Source organism: Rattus norvegicus, chromosome 2 (assembly GCF_036323735.1).
Source record: "Rattus norvegicus strain BN/NHsdMcwi chromosome 2, GRCr8, whole genome shotgun sequence".
Classification (NCBI taxonomy): Eukaryota; Metazoa; Chordata; class Mammalia; order Rodentia; family Muridae; genus Rattus; species Rattus norvegicus.
In genome coordinates this window covers 224117525-224140477 of record NC_086020.1, presented here as the reverse complement: position 1 = coordinate 224140477, position 22953 = coordinate 224117525, and the positions used below count along the sequence as shown (strand labels likewise).

The following is a 22953-nucleotide window of genomic DNA, read 5'->3' as shown; positions in this document are numbered from 1 at the left end:
GGAGCTGATTCTGTCTCCCACCAGATCAAGGTACAGATGTATCAAGTACATATCTAAAAAACAAAAATGAGGTGGTTAGTGTGATTTTTTTTTTTTTTTGTTGTTGTTGTTCATTATTGCTTCTGGTAAGGCATCGGAGGAAAGTTCAGCTTGGAACCGAGCACTTTTATAGGCAAAAAGCAAAGGAAGTGGGAATGCTAGAAGTTTGGGGTCTGTGAGATTGAAGCGTTACTTTTATGCCTTAAAAGCTAATGGAAATAAAGGGACGGTGCAAGTCAGGGTGCTGTCCTCCCAAAGAGCTTGTGTGTCTGCCGGCCTCAAGGTGGCCTTTATACAGACGAGAGAGAGGAAGGTGTGGGTAGAAGGAAGAAATGGACGGAGGCTGAGAGACTAGGCCTAGATTCGCTGTTAGCTGTGGTTATCTGCACAAAGAAATGGCCTGGGAGCAACTAGACCCCAGGCTTATGGGGGTTTAAGGAAGCCTAGTTGCCATGGAATCCATGAATCTGGCCTGAAACCGTTGTCTGTTCCCTTTGAATTCCTTAAAGCCACAAAAGCTCAAGCCTTCAATGAGGTGCCAGTTGAAGGAGGGCGGTGAGTGAGAGAGTTTCCTCTTTCCCCTCTTTTTTGACATGACTACATTTTTATTTAAAACAAAGATCACTTGCCAGTTGCCAGGGGGTGGTGGTACACAGCTTTAATCCCTGCCCTTGGCGGGCAGAGGCAGGCGCATCTCTGAGTTGAAGGCTGACTTGTTGGCTTGCTGGAGGAGAGCCAGGGCTATACAGACAAATCCTGTCTCGGGGGATGGGAGTGGGGGGCAAAATAACAAAATAACAACAACCCAAACAGAGCAAAACAAAAGACACTTCATGGCACAGGGACCCAGTTCTGTGACGTTACACTGGCTTTGTCTGGGGATTCTAGTGTTTTCTATCTCTATCCCACATCCCACTGACAACTGGCTTCTTACCATGAAAACGAACTTGGCCCAGCCCTTGTCAGCACCATATGCCAAGCCCTCTGCCCATAGAAGTGGCACTTCTGTTGGTAGGTCTGGCCTCAGCCCTCCTGTCATGCTCAAGTTTGCTATGTGGAGTATTTCAGGAGCTTCCTAGGCTAAAATGCAGAACAGGAAAAATGTGCATAGCCGACTTTACTGTGGCTTTTGGTTTTTGATTGAGGCAAACTGTATATGCAAAAGTCAAACTTGTGCCAGCTCCATAAAGGTTGATGTTTATAACAGAAGACAAACAAAACATAGAGGTCTCAGAGGCCCACAGCTCCTCTGGGTAGATGGAGCTGGGCAGCCATCACTCACAGTGACATGGGCAGCCTGGCCATCTGAGTCATCTCCTGTCTGTCCGAAGTGAGCCTATGCTGTCCCATGGTCCGTCCTCCTCCTGAGAAGCCAGGGCTGGACATCACCCACCACTGACATCAGCCTCTTCTGCACACATTAGACAAGCACACAGGTTTCAAGTCTCCCCAAAGGTCTCAGGTTCCATAATTGGGTTAGCAGCACAGTAAAGTCTTGGTTTCTGGGTAAATAGTGGGTTTTCCCACTTGTTCATCAGATTTACTTTAAACGTTTTGAGAAAGCTAGATGGGACCCCTATGGGAAGCCCCAGAGACATTTCCTTCAGATCTTCAGCTACAAACCCAGAAATTCCATGCTGGGGGAGTGTGGATGTTCTCACAAAGTACCAAGATGTTCAGCTAAGCACCCCGTGTCTTTCCACTCATGATGGCCATCGGGGACACTTACAGGGACCCCAGAGCAAAGGCCAAGCATGGTGCCTCCTCACAAGGCAAGGATGTGTGCCCCAACAACCAACCACCAGTCCCAGCAGGTTTCAAGCCTCTTTGTCTTTGAATACCATGGACAAAAGACAGAAGACAAAAAGCAAAAAAAATTTGTTTAAAGGACATAGTAGAGAAATGCTGCTTACTGGCTTGCTTTCCAACACTTGCTCAGCTTGCTTGCTTTCTCTCTCTCTCTCTCTCTCTCTCTTTCTTTCTTTCTTTCTGTCTTTCTTTCTTTCTTTCTTTCTTTCTCTCTTCCTTCCTTTTTTTCTTTCTTTTATGTGAGTACATTGTCACTCTCTTCAGACACACCAGAAGAAGGCATCAGATCTCATTACAGATGGTTGTGAGCCACCATGTGGTTGCTGGGAATTGAACTCAGGACCTCTGGAAGAGCAGTCAGTGCTCTTAACCGCTGAGCCATCTCCCCAGCCCAAAAAACAAAGTTTAAGACCAAGGTTCTAACCTGTGCTCAGGGGCCCTGAGGGGCAACACCCATCAATTACGGCTTCAGAGGGGTCTTTCTTGGCATCGCTGTGTTCTGATTAAGTATGTCCCCGATGGCCTGGGTGCAACCATATGGCTGTGTTAAGGCTAAGCAGGAGTGAGGACCAAGGGTAAGAAGAGCTCTCTCTGCTCACCCAGCAGGGATGAGTCTGCATTGGGGAGTCCCAGCCGCTGCTCCCAGAAGCTCTGTCCAGGAGTTTCAGTCCTCATCCTTGGGGACTTCCTGCAGTTTCTCAATGTCCCGAGCCTGTCCACTGATCCCCAACAGGCTATGGGTGTCAGGATTTGAGTCCAGGGTGCTCTTCCTGTTCTTGCCCTGATGGGTCTTTAAGAGGTTGCCAAGTCTCCACACCTTCATCTTAATGAAACTGGAAGTCCTCCTGGGCAGAGAGCCGTGACCTGTTGTAGGCGGTACATGTGGGCTTAGCCTTGCTGTGTCCTTTCCCAAAGTCGGCAGCCACCCAAAGCCCAAAGAAATGGTGCTGCCCACCCACGCCCAATCCGTTGGGCATGGTCTGCCGTCTGTAATTCAAGTACAGAAGTGGTTATAGTAGCTTGTGTGCATGTACATGGCCAGTCTGAGGCAGGGTGTGGAGAGCAGGAAACATTTGTTGTCCCCTTGGAACTGAGGCTTAACTTCTCAAGAGCAGGAGGCAAAACCACCAAAGACATAGCCATCCCTGTTCTCAAGGACAATCAGGCTGGGACCCTAGCACAGCTGGGAGACGCTCGCCAGTGGAGCTGAGCGAACAGCAGTCGGCAGCTGTGCTGATGCTCTACGGCCAGGTGGGAGCTGAAGTAGATGACGGACAGCACATCCAGAATGCTCTCCAACACACCCCGCCTCTTGGTCCATGTGGCACTCAGGGACCAGCGTGGAAAAGTCAAAGGATGAGCCCAGGAGGCATAGGCCCCTGTGAATGACAATACTCAGAAACATGCCCAGGCAAGAGACTTGGAACACCCATTTCTTGATCGTGGCTTGATCGCAGACCTGGTCTGGGCGCTGAGGGCCCAGAAACTTGTGGCCATCTTGAAACTTCATCTCCGAGAGCAGCTAGGCAACCATCAACTATCATGGATTTCCTCCAGGTTCAGCCTCGAAGCTCATGCTGGTGGGTCAGCACGTGTACCACAGAGGTCACAAGGTCCTCTGTGAACTCCTGGACATCTCTGGTCTTTGTAGGAGCCTCTGCAGCTGAGATCATTTTCATAACCTTAAGGCTCTTCTCCTCACGGCTCCCTTTCAGCAGGTGGGACAGGAAGTGCTCCCTGGAAATGCTCCTGCAACTCCCAGGTGCCCTGTTGGTCAGCTTCAGCCTCCACATGCTGTGGTATGGTCTGGTGGCCATCGCTGGGGATAGAGCCTCCTTGACAAGGCTATTTTTTTCTTTTAATTTTTTTTCCACACGGAGAGGTTTAATGAGAGGAGAGTAGGAGAGGAAAGGCACATGGTGGGAAGTGGGAAGGAGACAAGAACAGAGAAGAATAAAGAGTAAGAGGGGTAAGTAAGCATTTTATTTTATTTTTATTGGATATTTTATGTATTTACATTTCAAATGCCATCCCCTTCCCCTCCATAGACCCTCCACCCTCCTGCTCTCTTCACTGAACCCCTTCCCTGCTCCTTCACTGGGCTATAAACTCTCTCAGGGCAAACTTGATCTTGTCTCCAGCTGAAATCTTTGTACCCAGAAATGACTGTTCGTAGACTCTGTGATGAATATTTGTTGGGATAAAAGGACTAAATAATGGATTTCAGGAGGTTGAAAGTTAGATATTTGATTCTCATCAGTCTTTTCTATCACTGGGCCACCAACGGCAGATATCTATGTGTACGTGAGGAAGCTGGGATTGCTCCCTGTAAGGAGTGTCGGGAAATCTAACCAAAGGTTTGCCCTGCAGGTTAAGTGCTCAAAGCAGAACATTTGATGTCATTCTTGCTAGTGCGTTTGAAGGCTGAAATATGCATGAAACCTTGGATTTAATCTCCAATACTCAACAAACAAGAATGACCGAGACGGTGAAGTGACACGGGAATCCCATTGTTTTTTTTTTTTTTCCCCCTTTCAATGGAGAGACCTTTTGGACTTTATCTTAGAAAATCTGACCTCAGGTTGAACTCAAGTTAACTGACTGGCTGCTTCCTAGCACCCGTTTCCAGGCTACCCCTCAACAAGACCTGTGCCTAACACCGGTTTCCAGGTTACCCCCACCCCCCAAAACCTGCGAGCAGCACCAGCTTCCAGGTTATACCCCAACAAATCTGCACCCCCAGGTTACAAGTCTGCCCCTGACACTTCACTTCCTAACAACCACCAACCAGGAGGAAAACAGAAGTTAAGTTTATGGTTTGGCTCCCAGCACCAGTCAATTATGTTAAAGGCCATAATGGTCGCCCAGTCAGATGCGTGCCAGGTTAGACACCCTCTTCTTGCCTCTACAAATGCTTGCCTGAAACTGGGCTCGGAGACTCCCATTCTCCTGCATCAGAGATAGTGGTGTGGTCCAGGGTGGAGCCTGATTAAAGAGACCCTAATGTGATTGCATCAGAATCGGTTCCTTGATAGCATTTTTGGGGCTCTCAAATATTTCCTGGCACAACGCAATCACCGGTGCTCGTTAATTTTAACACAATGACCTGATACACCATGGAAATCCTCTATGGTGTCCTCAAACCGTGATACAAGACCCTGATGCAATAACCACTTCCTCAAGGCAGGAGCTAATGCGCACCAGGCAGTAGCCTGCCAGTCCAACCCCACGGACCTAGTTAAGCCTTGTGCCAATCAGTGTGCTGAGCACCCAGGAAGCACTTCCTGTTGGCAGAGAGGCAATTACAAAGTAATTCACCAAGAGCCGCTCTTGGAGAAGTGTAATATTACAGAAGTCCATATAATAGAAGACAAGCAAAAAATATGTAACCATGAGTCCAAAATGTATAAGTGGAGATTATTTAAGTGAAGGACGATGGAGGGTTATCTTGACCAAAAAAAAACTACCCATATCAGAGAAGCGTGCAGACGCTATCTTATTTCCTCCTGTCACTCTTTTTCCCTCTTGTGTATTTATTCTTTAGCCTGTAGGTTAACTCAAATATCCACTGTGCAGATGGAGCTCCTTCAGTAACCTGACAGGAGCCAATAATCAATGCAGGCCACCAAGGAGTAGCCAGTGGGGTCCAGAGTAGCCAGTGGGGTCCGGAAGCAAGCCTACATTACATTGACAAACATTTGACTTTTCTGCAGAAAAAAAAATATTTTGACTCTTAACATTTTTCTGGACTTTGTTAGAAGCGTCTGAAATAGATAACACCAAGCTGTTTGCCTAAAACAATGTCCCAAGCCTGAACTGGCCGGGATAATTTTCTGAGATTAAAATAGAAACTTGTTTTGCTAACGGAAACAACTTGGAAATCAAAGAACCATTATTTTTCCTTTTCTTGCAGAAAACTCCTGTTTTTACACATACTGATAAATCAGGATAGTGTAACCAAACTGGCCCAGAACTTCTCATTAACAATTTGAAGTAGCAGAAACCTCAAAAAAGACGAGGTTGGGGTGACATTTGAATGTATGGTAGCAAATACTATCGACAAACATTTCTAAGCACCTACTGTGTGCCAGGCAAATGTGGTAGGCGCTGAACAAAGATAGCTCTTCTTGGAGAGTTTATAGTAGGCAGAAAGAAGACATAGATAAACAAAGTGTGCTGTAAGAGAGAAGTCTCATACAGGGGGGCAAAGGGAAGATAAGAGTTTTAAATAGTATTCATGTTTGGCTTTTCGGGGGATTTTTGAGCCAGGAAGTGAGATTTGGTTATACAGACAATGTCTTTAATGCGTGGCCATGCCTAGAGGGTGCCAGACCAGGAGACCATAGACTGAGAAGAGAGGACAGGATAGCCAGCCATTGAGGGTATGGTTTAAGAACAGGAAGGATTTAAGTTTGAACGTATATTTTATGAAAATCGCGTATTTTCAGTCCTTTGGTATAATGCTTTTTACTCCGCAACCATAGCACAATAACTACTTCAAATGATTCCAAAGAGGTCCCCTCAAGACCAGCTACACAGGCGTTCTAAGTGGTGACTGACTCCCCTTCCCCCGGGGTGGGGCACCTGTCCTACCCACAGGGTGCACGGAGTGGAGCTGCACAGTTTTCCACATTTCTTCTTCAGAATCCAATCTGAGAGCCGACCCCCCCCCCTTTTTTTTTTCAGTTCAAAGGCTCACGGGCTATTTCAGCTCCATAGGAGAAGCAATCTGGGTCTGCCTCCATTAATCTGCTCAGGAACCTCTCCCTTGTAGGTGCAGGAAAAGTTGGGTTCTCCACTGTAGCCTGCCTCTGTGTGTGTGTGTGTGGGGGGGGGGCACCTGTCTACCCCGCAGAAGGCGCCTGTGGCGGTTGGGCTCACCCTTTCAGGCAGGTCACCCGGCACTCCCTCTCCCTTGCTCTGCTCGCAACTTTTCTTCAGTTGGGGGCAAGCGCCACTCGTGGCAGAGGCTGCCTGCGCGCCGCATCCCCGCCCCTGAGCCGCCCCTGCCCTGGGGGCCCGGGGAGGGGCGAGCCCCAGCGCGCGCCCAGGGCACCAGGGCGGCGGGGCAGGGAGGGCGGCGGGCGGCGCGGCGCGTCCCTCCCGCCTCGCCCCTCCCCGCGGGCGGCGCGGCTCCCGCCGCAGCGCCTCCCCTTGCCTGGAGGGAGCCGGAGGGGCTCTGCCAGCCAGCCGCAGACTTGCCCGGCTGCGCGCCGCGCCCAGTGCGTCCCAGCAGCCGCGGGTGCCGCGCCGAAGGCGGCCGAGAGATCCCGGGACGCGCAGCTTCCCGCAACCCCCCCCAGCGCCCTGGCGTCCTGGTCGGCCGGCATGGCTGTGCTCCTAGTGGCGGTGCTAGCGTCCTCGCTCTACCTGCAGGTGGCTGCCGACTTCGACGGGAGGTAAGGCGGGTCCCGGGCGCCCTCCTCTTCCCGCAGGGACCTGAGTCGCTCAGCCCGGCTCGAGACTGGGGAGAGAGAGGCTCGTGCCCCGTGTGTGCTGAACGCGAGCAGGCACCGGGGCATAGGTGATGCGTAGAGCGTCCCTATAGCCCGAAGCCAGTGATCAGGGTGGACTGTGTCCGGAGGGGAAACTTGCAGGTGACCTGGCTGTTCGACAAAGGGTGGCGGCGAGGACCGTCTCGGGAACAAATGGCACCTGAGGGCTCCCCGTTTGGTTTCTGGGGGCGTGTGGGTACAGAAGCTCAACATGAGTACTGGAAGGAGGCGCTTCGTGTGTCCGTCCGTCTCTCTGTCTCTCTGTCTCTCTCTCTGTCTCTCTCCTTGAGTGTGTGTGTGTGTACCACGCAGCACCACTCTCAGACCTGGCGGGGCCTGACTGCTGCATGCTCTGACAGGTCCCAGCAACCTCTACTGTCACTCAGCTTGTCCCCCCCCCACCCCCCAAAGGCAGCCCGCCGCGCAATTTCCCTAGAGATCATGAGCTCTGCACGAGGGTCCCTCCCCTCAGTCCCCACTGAAAGCCTCAGTTGGACAGGCGTCCTGCTGGCTTACACCACCACCCAGCCCTGTCCCCATCCCTCAGAGCTTATCCCAGTGCTGGCTTGAAGATGCCACACCTGTTTTACCTGCAATCTTGGAACGAATCAATTCCAGGATTGATTGGCTTTCCTGTCCCCTGGAGGGGACCAGAGGAAAAGCCACAGAGCGCGCAGAAGCAAAAGGCACCGCTTCGGGTTCACCACCTGGTCGGAGGAAATAGAAGTTGGGGTTGTTTTGTACTTCAAGCCTGAGGGTAAAGCGAAGATGAATAGAAAAGATAAAGAGTTTAAAGAAAAGTGGAAAGCAGCCAGAGGCTAAGCCTTTTATTTTCCAAAAGCAATTCTTGGCCCACATTTGGATTTGCAGTGGGGCACACGCATTTGCAAAGAAGCACACACGCACTTGTAATAGCTTTTAAAGGCGTCCAAAACAGTTCGGTTTTGGGTCCAGAAAGTCCGGTGGGTGTGAATCTAAACAGGATAACAGTCACAGGTGTTAAGTGTGAACCGGCGCATAAATGTGCATCTTAAACTTGCAGTCTCTTTGGGTATATTTCACACTGGAGAGGGAAATAGTGTAAATTGCTGATGCAGACGGCTTGTAAAACACGAGGACACTTGATACACTCTCCACGGTTTGGTTTCAGGCTTCCGTGCGGCTGCAGTGGGTGGGAGAGGGCAGTTGTATAGAAAGAGCTTGGTTGCATTTGATTCTTCAATAAATCTCCTTTTCTTGCCCATTTCTTTATCTGCCCTTTATACGAAGCAAGAATTCTTTCGGCTTTGACAGATCTGTTGTTATTCAGCGTGCTTCCACATTCGGGTGCATTAATCAAAACTGCCCCCCACCCCGCCCCACCCCCAGCAGCTGTGAGGCTGGCTAATCTGTTTTATTCCAAGTTTTCAGAAACCATCAGTGCCCTGAGGTTTCTTGGTTGCAGCCAACACGGTTTCTTCTCCCTCCTCCTGTGGGCTGGGTGTGTGTACATTTAATTTTGCAATTAGAAGTTAGATCACTGTAGAACTATTACTGAGAAGGTGTCTTTTCCTCAAATTCCTGCAGGCAGTAAAGAGTTTGTAGAAAATTGCTGGGTGTGGCTTAAGAATTGTTTTTTTTTCCTAAATAAAACAAAGAAGAAATTATTTTAAATCTCAAGTGTCTTTATTTATTTTAAATATTTTGTTTGTTTGATAGGTGGCCCAGGCAAATAGTATCTTCCATTGGCCTATGTCGCTATGGTGGCAGGATTGACTGCTGCTGGGGCTGGGCTCGCCAGTCCTGGGGACAGTGTCAACGTGAGTATCAGGGCTGGAGGCTCCTGTTCCACGGTGGGGGCGGGGGCGGAGGCGGGGGCGGGAGCGGGGGCGGGGGCGGGGGGTTTACAGGGGTATGGGGTGTGTCTTTTTGCCATGGTTCTAGACTTTACTTTGGAGAGCCTGCCATTACTGAACAAGTCTTAGCTGTGCAGATCTGACCCACACCTTTATTCCTTTCCAAGTAGAGGCGCCTGTGTTGTAGTGCTGGCTTTGCCTTTCCAGAGAGCCTCTTACTGTGTTGTCCGACGTATTTTATTGTTTTATGTGTACGGTTGTTTTGACTGCATGCATGTGCACCACTTGAGTACCTGGTGCTGGAAGATCCCCTGAAACTGGAGTTACCGATGGCTGTGAGCCAGCGTGTGGGTGCCAGGAATTGAACCCAGGTCCTCTGGAAGAGCAGTCAGTGCTCTTAACCATCGAGTCATCTCTCCATCTCTCCAGCCTCGGTCTGCCCACTTAAACTTTTGTTTTCAGTTCCCTTCCTTTGCTCCAAGCTCTGAGATGACGATGAGATAGTGAGTCTAGACAATATTTACACTAAATAAACCGGGAACTTAAGAGTCCTTGAAAACCCTCCACCAGCGCTGTTGTGTAAGGTGGCCATCTGCCATTTTCAAGAGCTCGCTCTCTCTCTCTCTCTCTCTCTCTTTCTCTCTTTCTCTCTCCCTCTCTCTCAAAATTTGTAGTATGAGCACTCCATCTACATTTACACCTTTGTGCCAGAAGAGGGCAACAGATCACATTACAGATGGTTGTGAGCCACCTTGTGATTGCTGGGAATTGAACTCATGACCTCTGGAAGTGCAGTCAGCACTCTTAACCATTGATCCATCTCTCCAGCCCCTTCAAGTCTTATGAAGAGAAGTTAGGAAACATCTGGAAAACATTTATAAATTCCATAATTGATCAAAATCATACATATAGCAGGCGCCAAATCAGAGCACTGATTTCTACTTTATTCGCAATCAGAATAGATACTTTAATGATAAAATTCCTAGTCATCAACAAAAATTTGAGGGATTTAGCACATTTCTCAGATTTTTACTTAGATCTGGATCTCAAAAATTTATCCTGGCCTTCCTGTTTTCCCTTCACCCTCCAAAAAGAGGCACATCCCACCTAAACCATCAAGTGGCTTTCTAAGACATCTGTTGAGCATAGCATCTGTTGAGATGATGGGGGACTGAGGTGGGGTCTCCGGTGGGACTTCCACCTTGTCAATCATGAAGTGTCACAGAGAAGGATGATTGTAAAAGCCAGAGGGCAATGGAGGAGCCTGGCCTACGGATGGACTGGCTGACTGAGGGGAATCAAAAAGGTAAAGAGTCCCCTCAGCTGCTATCCATAATCCACCGATGTTCGACCTGGCTGAGGAAGGAGGGTGATTGCCACAGGTTGACTAGTGGACATTCAGGCTGTTGTCTTTGGTTGAGAATAGGCAGAGAAGAGAACTAGTGATTGACTTCTTATTACTTGTGAGCACTGGCCCTGGGCTCATTCAGATCTTTGCTTCCCGCTTAAGAGAGATGGAGTTTCTAGTTTCTAGCACAGGGAAAGACCAGGCAGTGTCACTGGCTCTCACTGGTTAGTCAGTTTAGCATTGTTTCCGAGGGAAGATGGTCCAAGACAGGACTGGCACCCGGGTAGGAAGTAGCTTTCTGCCAAACGCACGGCAGTGTTAGAAGGATTGGCAGTCAGAGGCTCGCAGGTATAAAGGCTGCTGAGTCACCAGGCTGAATTGCCAGAAGGTGGAGAGGAAGGAGCATCTCTCTTGGCCCAACAGGGAAACAATGCATCCCAGATGAAAGCATGTCAACCTCCTTGCAGGAAGAAGCTCATTGGCCTCCGTCTCTGCTATAGCTTTCGGGAGACGGGCTACTCTAACTCTGAAGGACCTCGAGGTCCATGCTGTCGCCCAGCCCTACCCAGGTCAAGGAGGCGTGCCCCGGCAGAATGCCCTAGCAGCAGTGGGTGATGCCTTCGCCCCTGCCCTGGAGGCAGAGATTAGGAGAATGTAGGTTCGATGCCAGGTGTGTCGAAATAATTCTAGGGTAAAAACCCCATGGGCTCTCGAGACGTCCTGTTGTGGAATTCCCCAAGCCACACTAGGAGCTGCTCTATTTTTCTGTATGAAGTAATTAAAGTTTCTCAAGTACGCACTGGCTTGGCAAATCTGCATCTGAACAAGCACAGAGGCCCTTTAAAGTCGCAGCGTATTCTGAAGTGTGATCATCTGAGAGATCTCCTAGACTCTTCTGTCTCCCACGCCTTTCCTAACAGACTGGGGACACTGTCAGCTTCAAATCGTCATTTCGTTCCTACAAGAATGCAAAGTGGCGGCATTCAGTCTGCCCCTTCCCCTCTTTGTTGTTCCCGAGAACGTGAGGAAAGTGTAACATAGAAACGGAAGACAGAAGTGGCCACGTTGAGTGTGTGTTAGACTGTCTTGCACGTGTCATGGGTCATCTGAGGTGTGACGAAGTTGGGGAGCCAGCATATCTGAGGCCAGCATAGACTCCGATTCTAGACAGCCTGGTTTTAAATTCCAGTTTGGCCCTCTTGACTGTGTCACCCAGGCTGAGCAGTTCACTCGTTCCCTGTGCTTCCGCCTCATTTTCTTTATCTCTGAAATCATTCTGAAGTCTCACGTACCTTCACAACACAGAACGCTAAAATGAGGTATCGTTTGTAAAGCACCAGGAATTGTTCCTGGCCTGAGCAAATGCTACAGTTCCACTTGGTCATGGTCAATGGTGACTACAGCACCGGAGGGCAAGGGAAAGGTATATATGTATATGTATACACACACACACACACACACACACACACACACACACACACACACACACGCTATCAGATTCTGTGTTCTTCCATCAGGAAAAATCCACACTTGTACTGGCCAGATGAAAAGACGTTTAACCAAGTTCCCCTGGTTCAGTGAAATGAAGGCCCTTTACATTGAAAAGCAGCCTCAGCCATTAGCAGTAAAGATGGTGAGACTCTGAAGATGAACCCAGGGGTAGAAGTGTTCTTCTGTTTGTTTTTCTTTTGCCAAATCTTAGATGGTCCAAATGTCTCCTGTCGGCTGCTGAGTCTGCCTTCCTTTGTTTTGATCTGAGGGAGAGGAATGTGAGGGCAAGAGGTCAGCTGGATGGGGCAGAGCAGCACCAGGAAGAGGACTGTGGGACGAATGCAGTGTCTGAACAGCTCTGACTGTCTCACACGCCTTTACAACCTTTACATTAAAAATTCGGTTGAAATAAGTCTGGTTGTCAGTTAACCTCTGTGATTTCTGACCTCGTTCTAAAACACTCTGGGGTGAAAAATGTTTTGGACTCTCTGACCCTCTAACTAATCTAAGTGTTCTTTTTCCACGTTACTTCCTTATCGAAGGTGCCTTGGCTCTCCTCTGATTATCTCACTTTGGAATTTTCTTTCAAAAGGCTTACGCTAACCGTAACTACCTGTGTTGTTACACAGAGCCTTTCAGCTTATCTCTAGGTGGACGTGTTAGTGGGGGAAAGTGGTACCCACATTATGTTGTCTACTGGATTTTATGGCCTTTGTGCAGAGGCCCTTCAGTGAGTGTCTACTCCCCTCGGTTGAACGTTTGTGACATGTTTTGACCCAACCGTCACCTGAGTCCCATGCTCTACACAAAACATTCCGCATGTCCTGCTTGCTCTCCTTTCCTGAACTTGTTTGAAGAGATTCACATTGCAGGGGCATGGAATTGTCTGACCTCCTGTCTGGCTTCCTACCATTAGCCACAAAACCACAGTTGACACAGGGACTGGCTATCTTCCTCTCCAGGACTATTGAAGGACAGAGTAGAGGAACAGCCCAGTGGGCATGGGGTCTGTCCTCATATCCCCTCCCTGTGCCACCCGGAGTCCAATCCTAGCATTCCTGCCATGCTGAAAAGGCACAGCAGTTTCCAGAAATAGGCAGGTTGTGTTTTCATAGTTCATTTTTGGGTTAGATCTTTGGCGTCTTTCTCTTCTTTGACTCCTTTTTTTTGTGTGTGTGTTCTTGGCTCATAAATAGATCTCTTCCACATTGAAAATTACACATTTGATTTTCTACTTGTCTTGGGCTTCAAATGCATTGAATATTTACGGGCTCATTCTTATCCAATGAAATTCTCTTGCGGTCACCTATGTATTGGTGGCTATATGTTTACAGGGCACAGAACTTGGTCTCTCAGTTACTGTCACAACGTATTTGACTCTCGCTTATGATTTCCTGTACTTTAGCTTCCCCATCCTTTCAAAAGCACATTTCATATTAATTATGTCAACTTTTTCTCTCCTTCTGCCAAGTAGCGACTTCTGTAGTTGAGGTTTCTTGGGTTTTTATATCTCACTTTAAAGGCTCATCATGCAGTACACACAAGTAAACGCACTAGATACGTTGGGGCCTTGAGCTCAAACCCCCACTTTTGTACCTGCTTAGCCATTAGCAGATCTCCAAGGAAGACTTCCTGTAAACTCCACCAGAGAATTTCTATGATGAGAAAGAACACAGTGTCTGGTACTAAGCGCTTCAATTTCTTCATTTTATGAGCGTAGTATTTTTTTTCTCGAGTATGCTTTCTAAAGATGCAAAGGAAGGTTCAAAGTGCAGCTCATTCCAGGTTCAGAGTCCTCAGCTGTCAGGGAACTAAAGGCAATGACGTGGATTAAAGTGGTTTTGTATCCTTTATCCTTAAGAGCAGAGCAATGCGGATTCCTTACTGTGTTTCCACTGGCGAGTTGGGAGAGACGAAACACCTGCACCCACAGACAGACAGACTGCCGTTAGTTCTAGACTCCATCCCCCTGGCATGTCTCTAGTCACAGGGAGCTCACGCGAAGACTTCTTAAGGTTAATAAAGAAGGCACCCACCATGGAATAGCAAAGCTGAAGCCGTTAGAGGTTTTCTAATTATCGGAGTTAGGGGATGTGTTGCTGGTCAGTGGTTGTGGGTACAGGGAAGATTGAGCAGCACAGTACTGGACTGTTTCCGCATTCCAGCTAAGAGGCCGTTTGATGAAGACACAGGATTGTGAGACAGTAACGGAGATGCTTAAATTTTGTGATTGCTACTTTCTTAGGTCTTTGCTCAGAAACTGAGTCTTGGCAGAAGAATATGATTTATTAGTTTTTTTTTTTGATCCTTCCACAGGTCATTGACTTGCTGTCCTCATTCCTACATTTCCATAAACTGTGTCTTTGGTAATTTAGGTTTCGGACACCCTCTTTAAGATAGTTAGGAGTAAATTAGAAACTTAGAAATTAGAAAATTCTTCTTTTCAGCCCTGAGGATAAAACCCTGGGTCTTGCACGGGCTGGGCAAGTACGCTGCCACCAAGCAGCACTTCGCGGTCCTTAAATGAAAAGCCATCTTTGGAAAGTTACACATATTATTCCCCTCACAGCCCTGTGGACATGGGAGCCATCCGCATATTTCCTGCCCATGCCACCCAGAGCCGTTAAAGGATCATTCTTAATATAAATGTAAACAGTGAATTAATCAGTGGCTGTATTTATTTACCCTATGTCAGTCACCAATAACTGCACAGAGAAACCAAGATTTATTTAAAACTGTACCTCCATAGCGAGCAGTTAAATGATCCATCCTTACCTTCTGTGCCAATCTGGCTCCCTCCCAGCCCCATCCCATGATACTTGAATGTTATTATTAATCTGGATCTTCGGACCCTCCTTCCATGACTCCAAATCCTCTTTCTTCCCAGCATATCTGCCCTTCTCACTCCCACTAGCGGACATCCTGCCCTATTCTCTCTTCTGCCCAGCCATTGGACGGTCAGCATTTATTGACAAGGCAGAGAATAAATGGTAAGAAAACTGTTTGCATAAACTTGAGGCAGGAGATTCTTGGTATACACATCCCAATGCCATGCCCGGATTAAAACAAGATATGAAGAGGTTGGGGATTTAGCTCAGTGGTAGAGCGCTTGCCTAGGAAACGCAAGGCCCTGGGTTCAGTCCCCAGCTCCGAAAAAAAGAACCAAAAAAAAAAAAAAAAACAAGATATGAGGGCAGAGAAATCACCGTTTGAATGACACAAGGGTAAACTTTACACAGTGCACAAACTCATAATGCCCACACAGAACCCAATGCCCACATTGCTCCTAGCAAACACCTTTCCACTGGTAGCTAACAAATGAAAGAACTTTGCCGAGCGTGGATTATATCTTACAAATATAACAGTTTACGACTGTTCAATCACGAGGACTCCAGGAATAACTGGGGACCTGGGGTGGGGGTGCTGTCTGGGCTATATGAGAGACTGCTGGCAGGCACCTCTGTCAGCTTCATGGAGCTGAGCATATCCCACCTGAGCTCATTACCCTCCTCTCCCAATTACGAGGTTAGGTCACAGAGTCTCTTTTGTTTGCTTTTAAGGGAGGAATAAAAAACAAGGCTGGGGGCAATTTTAGAATTATGTCACCAAACCTGAGCCCTCAAATCCTTAGGAAGTGAATCTGGGTTCGTCAAAGGTTTTTCACCCACCACTTCCTGGAAGGGCTATTTAGGAACGCCTTGTTCTTGAGTGGCTTCGAGTGGTCTCGGAATGCAGATTCCAAGCACAAAGCGGTTGTTGAAGAATCTTGACCTTTTTAAACAGGTAGTTTTTGAGTGTGTGGAGTCTTCAGTGTTTGGTTTTAAAGAAACGCCTTTCCTCTTTCCCTTCTTTCCCCGACTAGAACTGATCTTTGAAGTAATACCATTAAAAGCCACCGATTTCCCAAGCTCCTTCCTACAGGGGATTCGGGCGGCTCTGGCCTTTACAGATGAGAAGTTTTAGTACTTCTCAGGCTGAGTGAAAGGAAAGCAGCGTAAGACTCTTGAACGTCATCTGCCAAGCCTGTCCTCACACACCGGTGCCACGCTGATGGGTGAACACAAGCTCTCACACAGGGACCAAGGAGCAGTGTGGTGCCTGCTACTTAGGAACTGACTCTTCTGTTCACAGCAGCTGTGCTTTTCTCCCCAGATGCCCTCCTTGAGTGCCTGGTGCTCTGGGCAGTTCAAGTCAAGCTTTGAGGTGATCAGTGCTGTTGATGCAAAAACGATAAAACACTTAACAAATGTGTGTGCCCTGCTTGCACGGGGCCACACGAGTCTTTCCCGTGTTGTTCCAATTTTAGTGTAAGAGCTACAAAACAGAGTGTGCCTTTTCCTTTCCGTTGTACGTAGGCTTTTACTTCTTTCCCAACACTTTTTTTTAAAGAATCTTAATTTATTTAGAAAGGAAAATGTACTCGCTTCCTCAGATAACCATTCCTCTGAGACGTAAGTGTTATCAGGTGACCCTATGTAGCCTTCAGACATAGTTTTCATATTCTGGGTAACTTCCCTGTCTCCCCTACCACCTGCCCGCTTTGTACAAATTCAGCCTAGTAGATAAACTGCCCTGTGCCCTCTTCGAAGAACGTCTTAAAGCCATTTCCTTATCATCTGTATGGGGAAAGCCTCCTTCTTGTGGATCCGAAGGATTCCTTTGTGTGGCTGTCCTGTAATTAATTAAGCAGTCCCCTCCTGCTAGATCCATGTGCCGCTTCTACAATAACTTGGTCATAACACTGAGGAATGCTGAGTTTCAGTCTCCTAGTACGTAGGCAGTTTTCCGTGTGTGTCCGAAAACCATGTATGTATTCTTAGCTTCGGTCAGCTGGAGAGTGGCTTCTCAGTGGTTACGCTGGATCCAGAGGCTGACCTGTTGCTTGTCGCTTGCTCTTAGGACTTTTCTTCTCTACTTTCTTCCAAGGAAGCCTGGCATTAGTCTGATCCTAGTTTAATCCCAGTTTAATGTTTCTCCTTAGGCCAGTGACTTTTGACCGTTGGCAGCAGCATGGACTGAAATTTGTCCATTGGCCAAAATCTCCTCCTGGTTTGCAGCCATTTATATAGTTTAGTTTTATGAGCATAGAGCCTCTCTCTACCCGTAAGAAGGATTCACATTCTCTTTCAAGAATCGAGCCTACTATCTTTCAACTTCGGCCGTAATCCAGTGTGCCTGTGGTGAGTGCTGGTGTACTGGATCGGTGATGTAGATCAGGGAGTGGAATCTGTCTGGGGACACAGTGTGACAAAAAGACCGAAAGCACTGTTCAAGACGCTTCTAAAGCTACAGAGTACAGGCTTTGCTTTTTCTATTGCCTCATCCTGTTAAGTTCTGTATATACTGAAGCTTCTGTTTAAAAAGAAAAGCTAAGAAATGGATATTTAAGTAAAAAGTTGAGAAGGAGATGTGAAGGGCAGGAGGGAGGGAGGGAGGGAGAGCCCACTGGAGCTGCACTAGCCGTACGTATTTCTTACCTTTGTGTTCTCTTGACACTAAGCTCTTGTCTCTGGTGGACAACCATTGTTGTCTTACTAATCTCTGCAGAAACGTCTAAATGGTTTTACGATTTTTCACTTTTTGCCTAGATGTAGCATAAATGGAAACTCTCTGTGCCTTTACAAAAGTGGTTAAGGACCAGTCCTTACAGGTCTGAGGTAAACCTGACTCAGTCTTTTAAATGGCTTCACAGTTTGCCATCAGACGGACATACAGTAATAAGCTCCTGCTTATATGCAGGAAGGTCATTTTCAGTGTCGTGTTTTTACAAGATACGTGACAATGTCCATCTGGACGTCTGCCATCACCGCCGTCCTCTACAACTAAATATGGGGAAATTCTACAGCGATAGCCTGTTTTGACATTAAGAGAGCCTTAATTTTACTCTGCATTTTCTTTATAAAAATATAATTAAAAGGAGAATAAATCATGGCCGATTTTATAAGGAGATTTTTTTTCTACTTAGTCACTTTCTACTTTTGGTCCTTTTGATGATGATGTCTTGAAACAGAAGTAGACTGATCTCCTTATTCCAATATGTTTATGTCCTCTCTTGTTTGGAAAATGATGCTTTTCAAATCCTTTTCATCTTTTTTTTTTGGGAGCTGGGGACCGAACCCAAGGCCTTGCGCTTGCTAGGTCATCTTTTTTTTTAAGAGTAGGAAATGTTTAAGTAAAAGGTGGGAGACAGAGAGGAGGAGGCCAGCTCTGTGGGTGAAGGTAGGGAGGTGACCAGGGGCACTGCAGATTCTGGAGAGAAATCAGTGGGAAGTTCTCACATTAATTTGTACTCACTAGGTGTCAGCATATAAACTCATCCCAATCTCACGTGCACCTATCAGGTCCACACAAATGATGGTTTGGGATACAGAGACAAACATGGACGTTACATCCGGGCACCGTTTGCCCGCCTTATTCCAGTGGCTAATGGCAGGGAAGCAGTGGAGTGCTGGTTTCTTTTCTTTTCTTTTTTTTTTTTTTTCCGGAGCTGGGGACTGAACCCAGGGCTTTGCGCATGCTAGGCAAGCGCTCTACCACTGAGCTAAATCCCCAACCCCTGAGTGCTGGTTTCTTGCCTGTGCTCATTTCTCCGAAGCCTCATACAGGAGTTCTCACGAAGCCTACTCTATCTTCTAATCTGTCTGCTGGACCTGACAGAGGGCTGCTCCATCTAAACCACTTAGGCTTGACTAGAGTAGAAGCACAGCGTGAGGAACGTGCTGAGCGTAGGATAATCCGGAGCCCAAATTTAAGTCTTCCCCTTTCACTGCAGCCCGAGGAAAGGCTGATTCCCACGGACTCCTCACCAAGCTCCTTTGACAATGGGACCTGAAATCCCGGTGCACAGACACCCTTTAAGAATTTCTCTTCCTCTCCCCCGTTCCTCCTTCTCTCCCTCCTTCAGTCTTTCTGTCTCTCTGAAACCCATCATCATAAAAGCCCAGATAATAACAAAAAGATGGTGTGTGTTCTGAGAGGGCACTAATCCAGGAAGGAAGCAGAGACTTCTGCTCCCCAGACACGAAGCAGCAGTCCGAGCTGCTTGGATTCTCATCTCCAACAGCCCTGGAGAACTTTATGACAGCCAATGAAAGGTTTGTCCTCCGAAAACAGTAGACAGCCAAGACAGTTTGGATTGGGAGAAAGAAAAAAATCAGTTGCATTGGTCTAAAGTGGTTGTTAGTCCTTCCTAGGAACATGTCAGGACAAGAAGCAAAGCAATTTTACTTTACTGAAAAAGTACATGTTGTTAGCATTTCGTTAAGTGATACCAATTTGGTTAAGTAATCCCAAGTATAATTTTCTACTTTAATGTACTATAACATTGTTTTAGGTTTTTTTTATGTCCTCACTTATTAATATGTAATTAAAGAGACAATTATGGTCATAATAAAGTTCCCATTAAAGCCAGCAAAGGGAATATGTTACCGCCCAGAAGAGTTATTATGATGTGTGGTAAATGCTCACATACTTCTTCTGTTCATTTATTCCATATCGTTTCATAGTTTTTATAATGGATTTAAGTTTCAATAAAATTGCTAAAGCAATATCGTTCTGGAAGGTAGACACAAATATCACAATTATTTGTACAGAAGAATTTTAATTTATGCTGCTGTTATACAAAAAGTGAAAAATCTTAAAACTATTTAGACACTTCTAGAGAGATTAATAAGGAACAAGGACTGTCTCCTAGAGACTAGAGCTTAGTCTAGAATGTGGTACTGCTTCTGGAGAACAAATAGTATCACTTCCCAAGGGAGCTTTTTTTTTTTTTAAAGACTTTATTTATTCTATGTATTTGAGTACACCGTTGCTGTCTAAAGACACAACAGAAGAGGGCATGGAATCCCAGGACAGATGATTGTGAGTCACCATGTGGTTGCTGGGAATTGAACTCAGGGCCTCTGGAAGAGCAGTCAGTGTTCTTAACCGCTGAGCCATCTCTCCAGCCCCCCAAGGGCTAGCATGGGTAGGTGCCCACTCTGGGAAATGAGGATTGACTAAGAGGTTGATATAGATGACTTTTGTCAGTGAAATTTAAAGTCAATTTCTCTCTCCCCACTCTGTGGAGTAACGGCATAAGTTCTCCAGAACTTTGTCCAGTTTCTCTGGCTGCTTCCCTGCTAAAACACGATCAGAGGTCAGATCCTGTGGTTGGTCAGGGCTGCTTGCCTTGACCAATATCCGTCATAGATATTATTCATGGGCTCTGAAACCTTATGAGCTATTTCATCCCAGTTTAAATGTGTGCTAGTGTACACAAAAGGAAGAAAAATGTCCAGCAGTTCTTAGATTAACGTATACTTTGTGAAGTCAGTGTTATTTCTCCTAGTCATGGGGGTGCACATCATTGGTCCCAGTAATCGAGAGGCAGAACCAGGCAGATTTCCATGCATTCCAGGACATGCTGATGTATAGAGTGAGATCAGGACAGCCAGACCCACACAGCAAGTTGTTGTCAAAACAACAAAAACACAAACACCAACAACCTTTAGTCTTATTTTCATAAGTTCTAAATATCAAACCCAGTTTTAATGAATTTCCTAAATGTTAAAAGGTAGGGGCTGCTAAATTGACAGGAACTGTTCTACGTATAGTTTTTTTCTTTTATTTAACTGAGAAGCTTTTTTCTACAGTCTATTTTGATCATGAATTTTCTTTCCCCAGTCACTCTCAGATCCGTCCTATCTACCCAACCAACTTTACATTGTTTTAGAAATTTTCTTTTTTTATAAAAAATTAACTTTTATTTTTATTATATACATACACGAGTGTTTTGCATGCACGTATGACTAAGCAACCTGTCCTTGGTTCTGGAGGACATGCAGATTCTGGTGTCCATGCAGGCCAGAAGAGGCCATCAGATCCCCTGGAACTGGAGTAGCAGAAGGTTGTGAGCTGTCGTGAGGGGCTGGGAACCAAACCTGGGTCCTCTAGAAGAGCAGCCAGTGCCCTTAATCGCTGAGCCATCTTTCCAGCCCCAGTCTTTAATTTTTAAAAGTGTGTATGGGGATGGGGAGAGTCAGGGGGTGGGTACATGCACATGAGTGCACATTGAGGTGCATGCGCTGGGTGCCCTGGAACTACAGTTGCAGGTGGTTGTGAGCAACTCAGCGTGGATGTTGGGGGCCCATCGGGTTCTCTGCAAGGGCAGCATGTGCTCTTAATCACCGAGCTATCCTTCCAGTCCCAGACTTTCTAAACATAAATTTCCTATAACCCAAAATTCTTTAGTATCTTCTCTACTAGGATAAACTTACATTACTTAATTTTTTTTACTGGATACTTGAGTTTTCTACATTGTATGGTATTTTGTATTTTGAGAGGTTTTTTTTTTTTTTCAGGTTGGAATTAAAGCTCATCAATGCATTAAATTCTCCCCTTAATATCTATCTACATATGGCTAGGTATTAAAATATATGCTGTTTCATTTTTTTTTAAATTGGGTTTTAAAACAGTTTTTTTTTTAGGAAAGAAAAGTATAAAATTGCAAAGAAATGATGTGTAGGGTTGCTAAATGCTCTGTTCTCTGAGCTAATGAATTCTTTATCTTTAATAGTCACGACGAAGCATCCTGAAAGCTGCACTCTCCTGGGTTCTTAGATTCCTGTGTTCTGCTGTCTGTCATTCTGCGTGTTTGCGTGTAAACTGTGCCAAGATCACTGTTAGACTGTGAAGAGATTTCCCCAGATTCCTGCCAAGTCTTTGACAATGAGAACGCTACAACTTAAGGCTGGACAGGGACAGCTTTTGAGAGCATGTAGACTTTGTGGCTGGTGGTTAAGATTTGGCAGGTAGCTCAAGGGTGACATGACCTGTCTTCCTTTCCCTCTCATGCTTGTCCCAGTTGGCACCTGGCCCGTTGGGCCACATGTTTAAGAGGCTCTGTGCCTCAGTCTACCTCATGTATAGTACTTAATTGTTCTTCCCAAGGTTTTAAGCAGCCTAGCAGTTGGACGGCTCACAATTATTTACTATAAAGCAAACTGCAAACAAGCAGATATGTGCTGTGAGTGTGAGTTCAGGTTTTGTGCCCTCTCCCTTGTCTGGCTTCTTCTCAGGTCTCTCTGTTTTCTGTCCTCACTACTCCCACCATGGAGCCGAAGCTGCCCTCAGACTTGTGATCCTTCTATATCTTCCCCCCGAATGCTTCGGAGCATGCATGCCTTCGAAGATTGTCTTACATTGCTGGAAGTCAAGCCCAAGGCTCACACGCATGCTAGGTACACACTTTACCACCGGAGTTTGTCTCCCCTTCCTCTTTAACATTGCCCGAACCTCAGGACGGTCTCCAAATCCACAAAGCTGTGCTCAGCAGGCAAGAAGAGCCAGTCACGTAATAGTTTATTTAGTGCATAACAGTTTCATAAACTCATCCACGTGCATAGTGATTTTAAGGGTTTGTAGCAAAGTGTGAATTATCAGAAGTCTCAGATGAATGGAGGTAGGAAAGACTACTGAGTCCTGAAATACAAACCAGGCATTGCAGGCCATGTTGACTGCTTATTATTATCATTATTATTATTATTATTATTATTATTATTATTATTATTATCATCATCATCTTGGGTATTTCTTATTTACATTTCAACTGTTATTCCCCTTCCCAGTTTCTGGGCCAACATCCCCCTAACCCCTCCCCCTCCCCTTCTATATGGGCTTCCCCTCCCCATCCTCCCCCATTACCGCCCTCCCCCCAACAATCACGTTCACTGGGGGTTCAGTCTTGGCAGGGCCAAGGGCTCCCCCTTCCACTGGTGCCCTTACTAGGCTATTCATTGCTATCTATGAGATTGGAGCCCAGGGTCAGTCCATGTATAGTCTTTAGGTAGTGGCTTAGTCCCTGGAAGCTCTGGTTGGTTGGCATTGTTGTTCATATGGGGTCTCGAGCCCCTTCAAGCTCTTCCAGTCCTTTCTCTGATTCCTTCAATGGGGG

At 46.7% G+C, this 22953-nt stretch overlaps 1 protein-coding gene and 1 pseudogene across 4 annotated transcripts in view; one reads left to right on the top strand and one right to left on the bottom strand.

Annotated features, from left to right (window-relative positions):
- Window positions 1-623: 623 nt before the first annotated feature.
- On the bottom strand, window positions 624-7178 carry Meak7-ps1 (MTOR associated protein, eak-7 homolog, pseudogene 1; annotated as a pseudogene).
- The window catches only part of Npnt (nephronectin), a 68377-nt gene continuing 52334 nt past the window's right edge, over window positions 6911-22953 (top strand). The window contains exons 1-2 of one of the 4 annotated variants that reach the window (XM_039103852.2): window positions 6911-7247; window positions 9042-9142. In XM_039103852.2, coding sequence (XP_038959780.1) covers window positions 7177-7247; window positions 9042-9142 — 172 coding nt within the window. In that variant the 5' untranslated portion in view covers window positions 6911-7176. The remainder of the gene's footprint in view (window positions 7248-9041; window positions 9143-22953) is intronic. The other 3 variants (XM_039103854.2, XM_039103855.2, NM_001402176.1) reach the window with 3 other exon arrangements.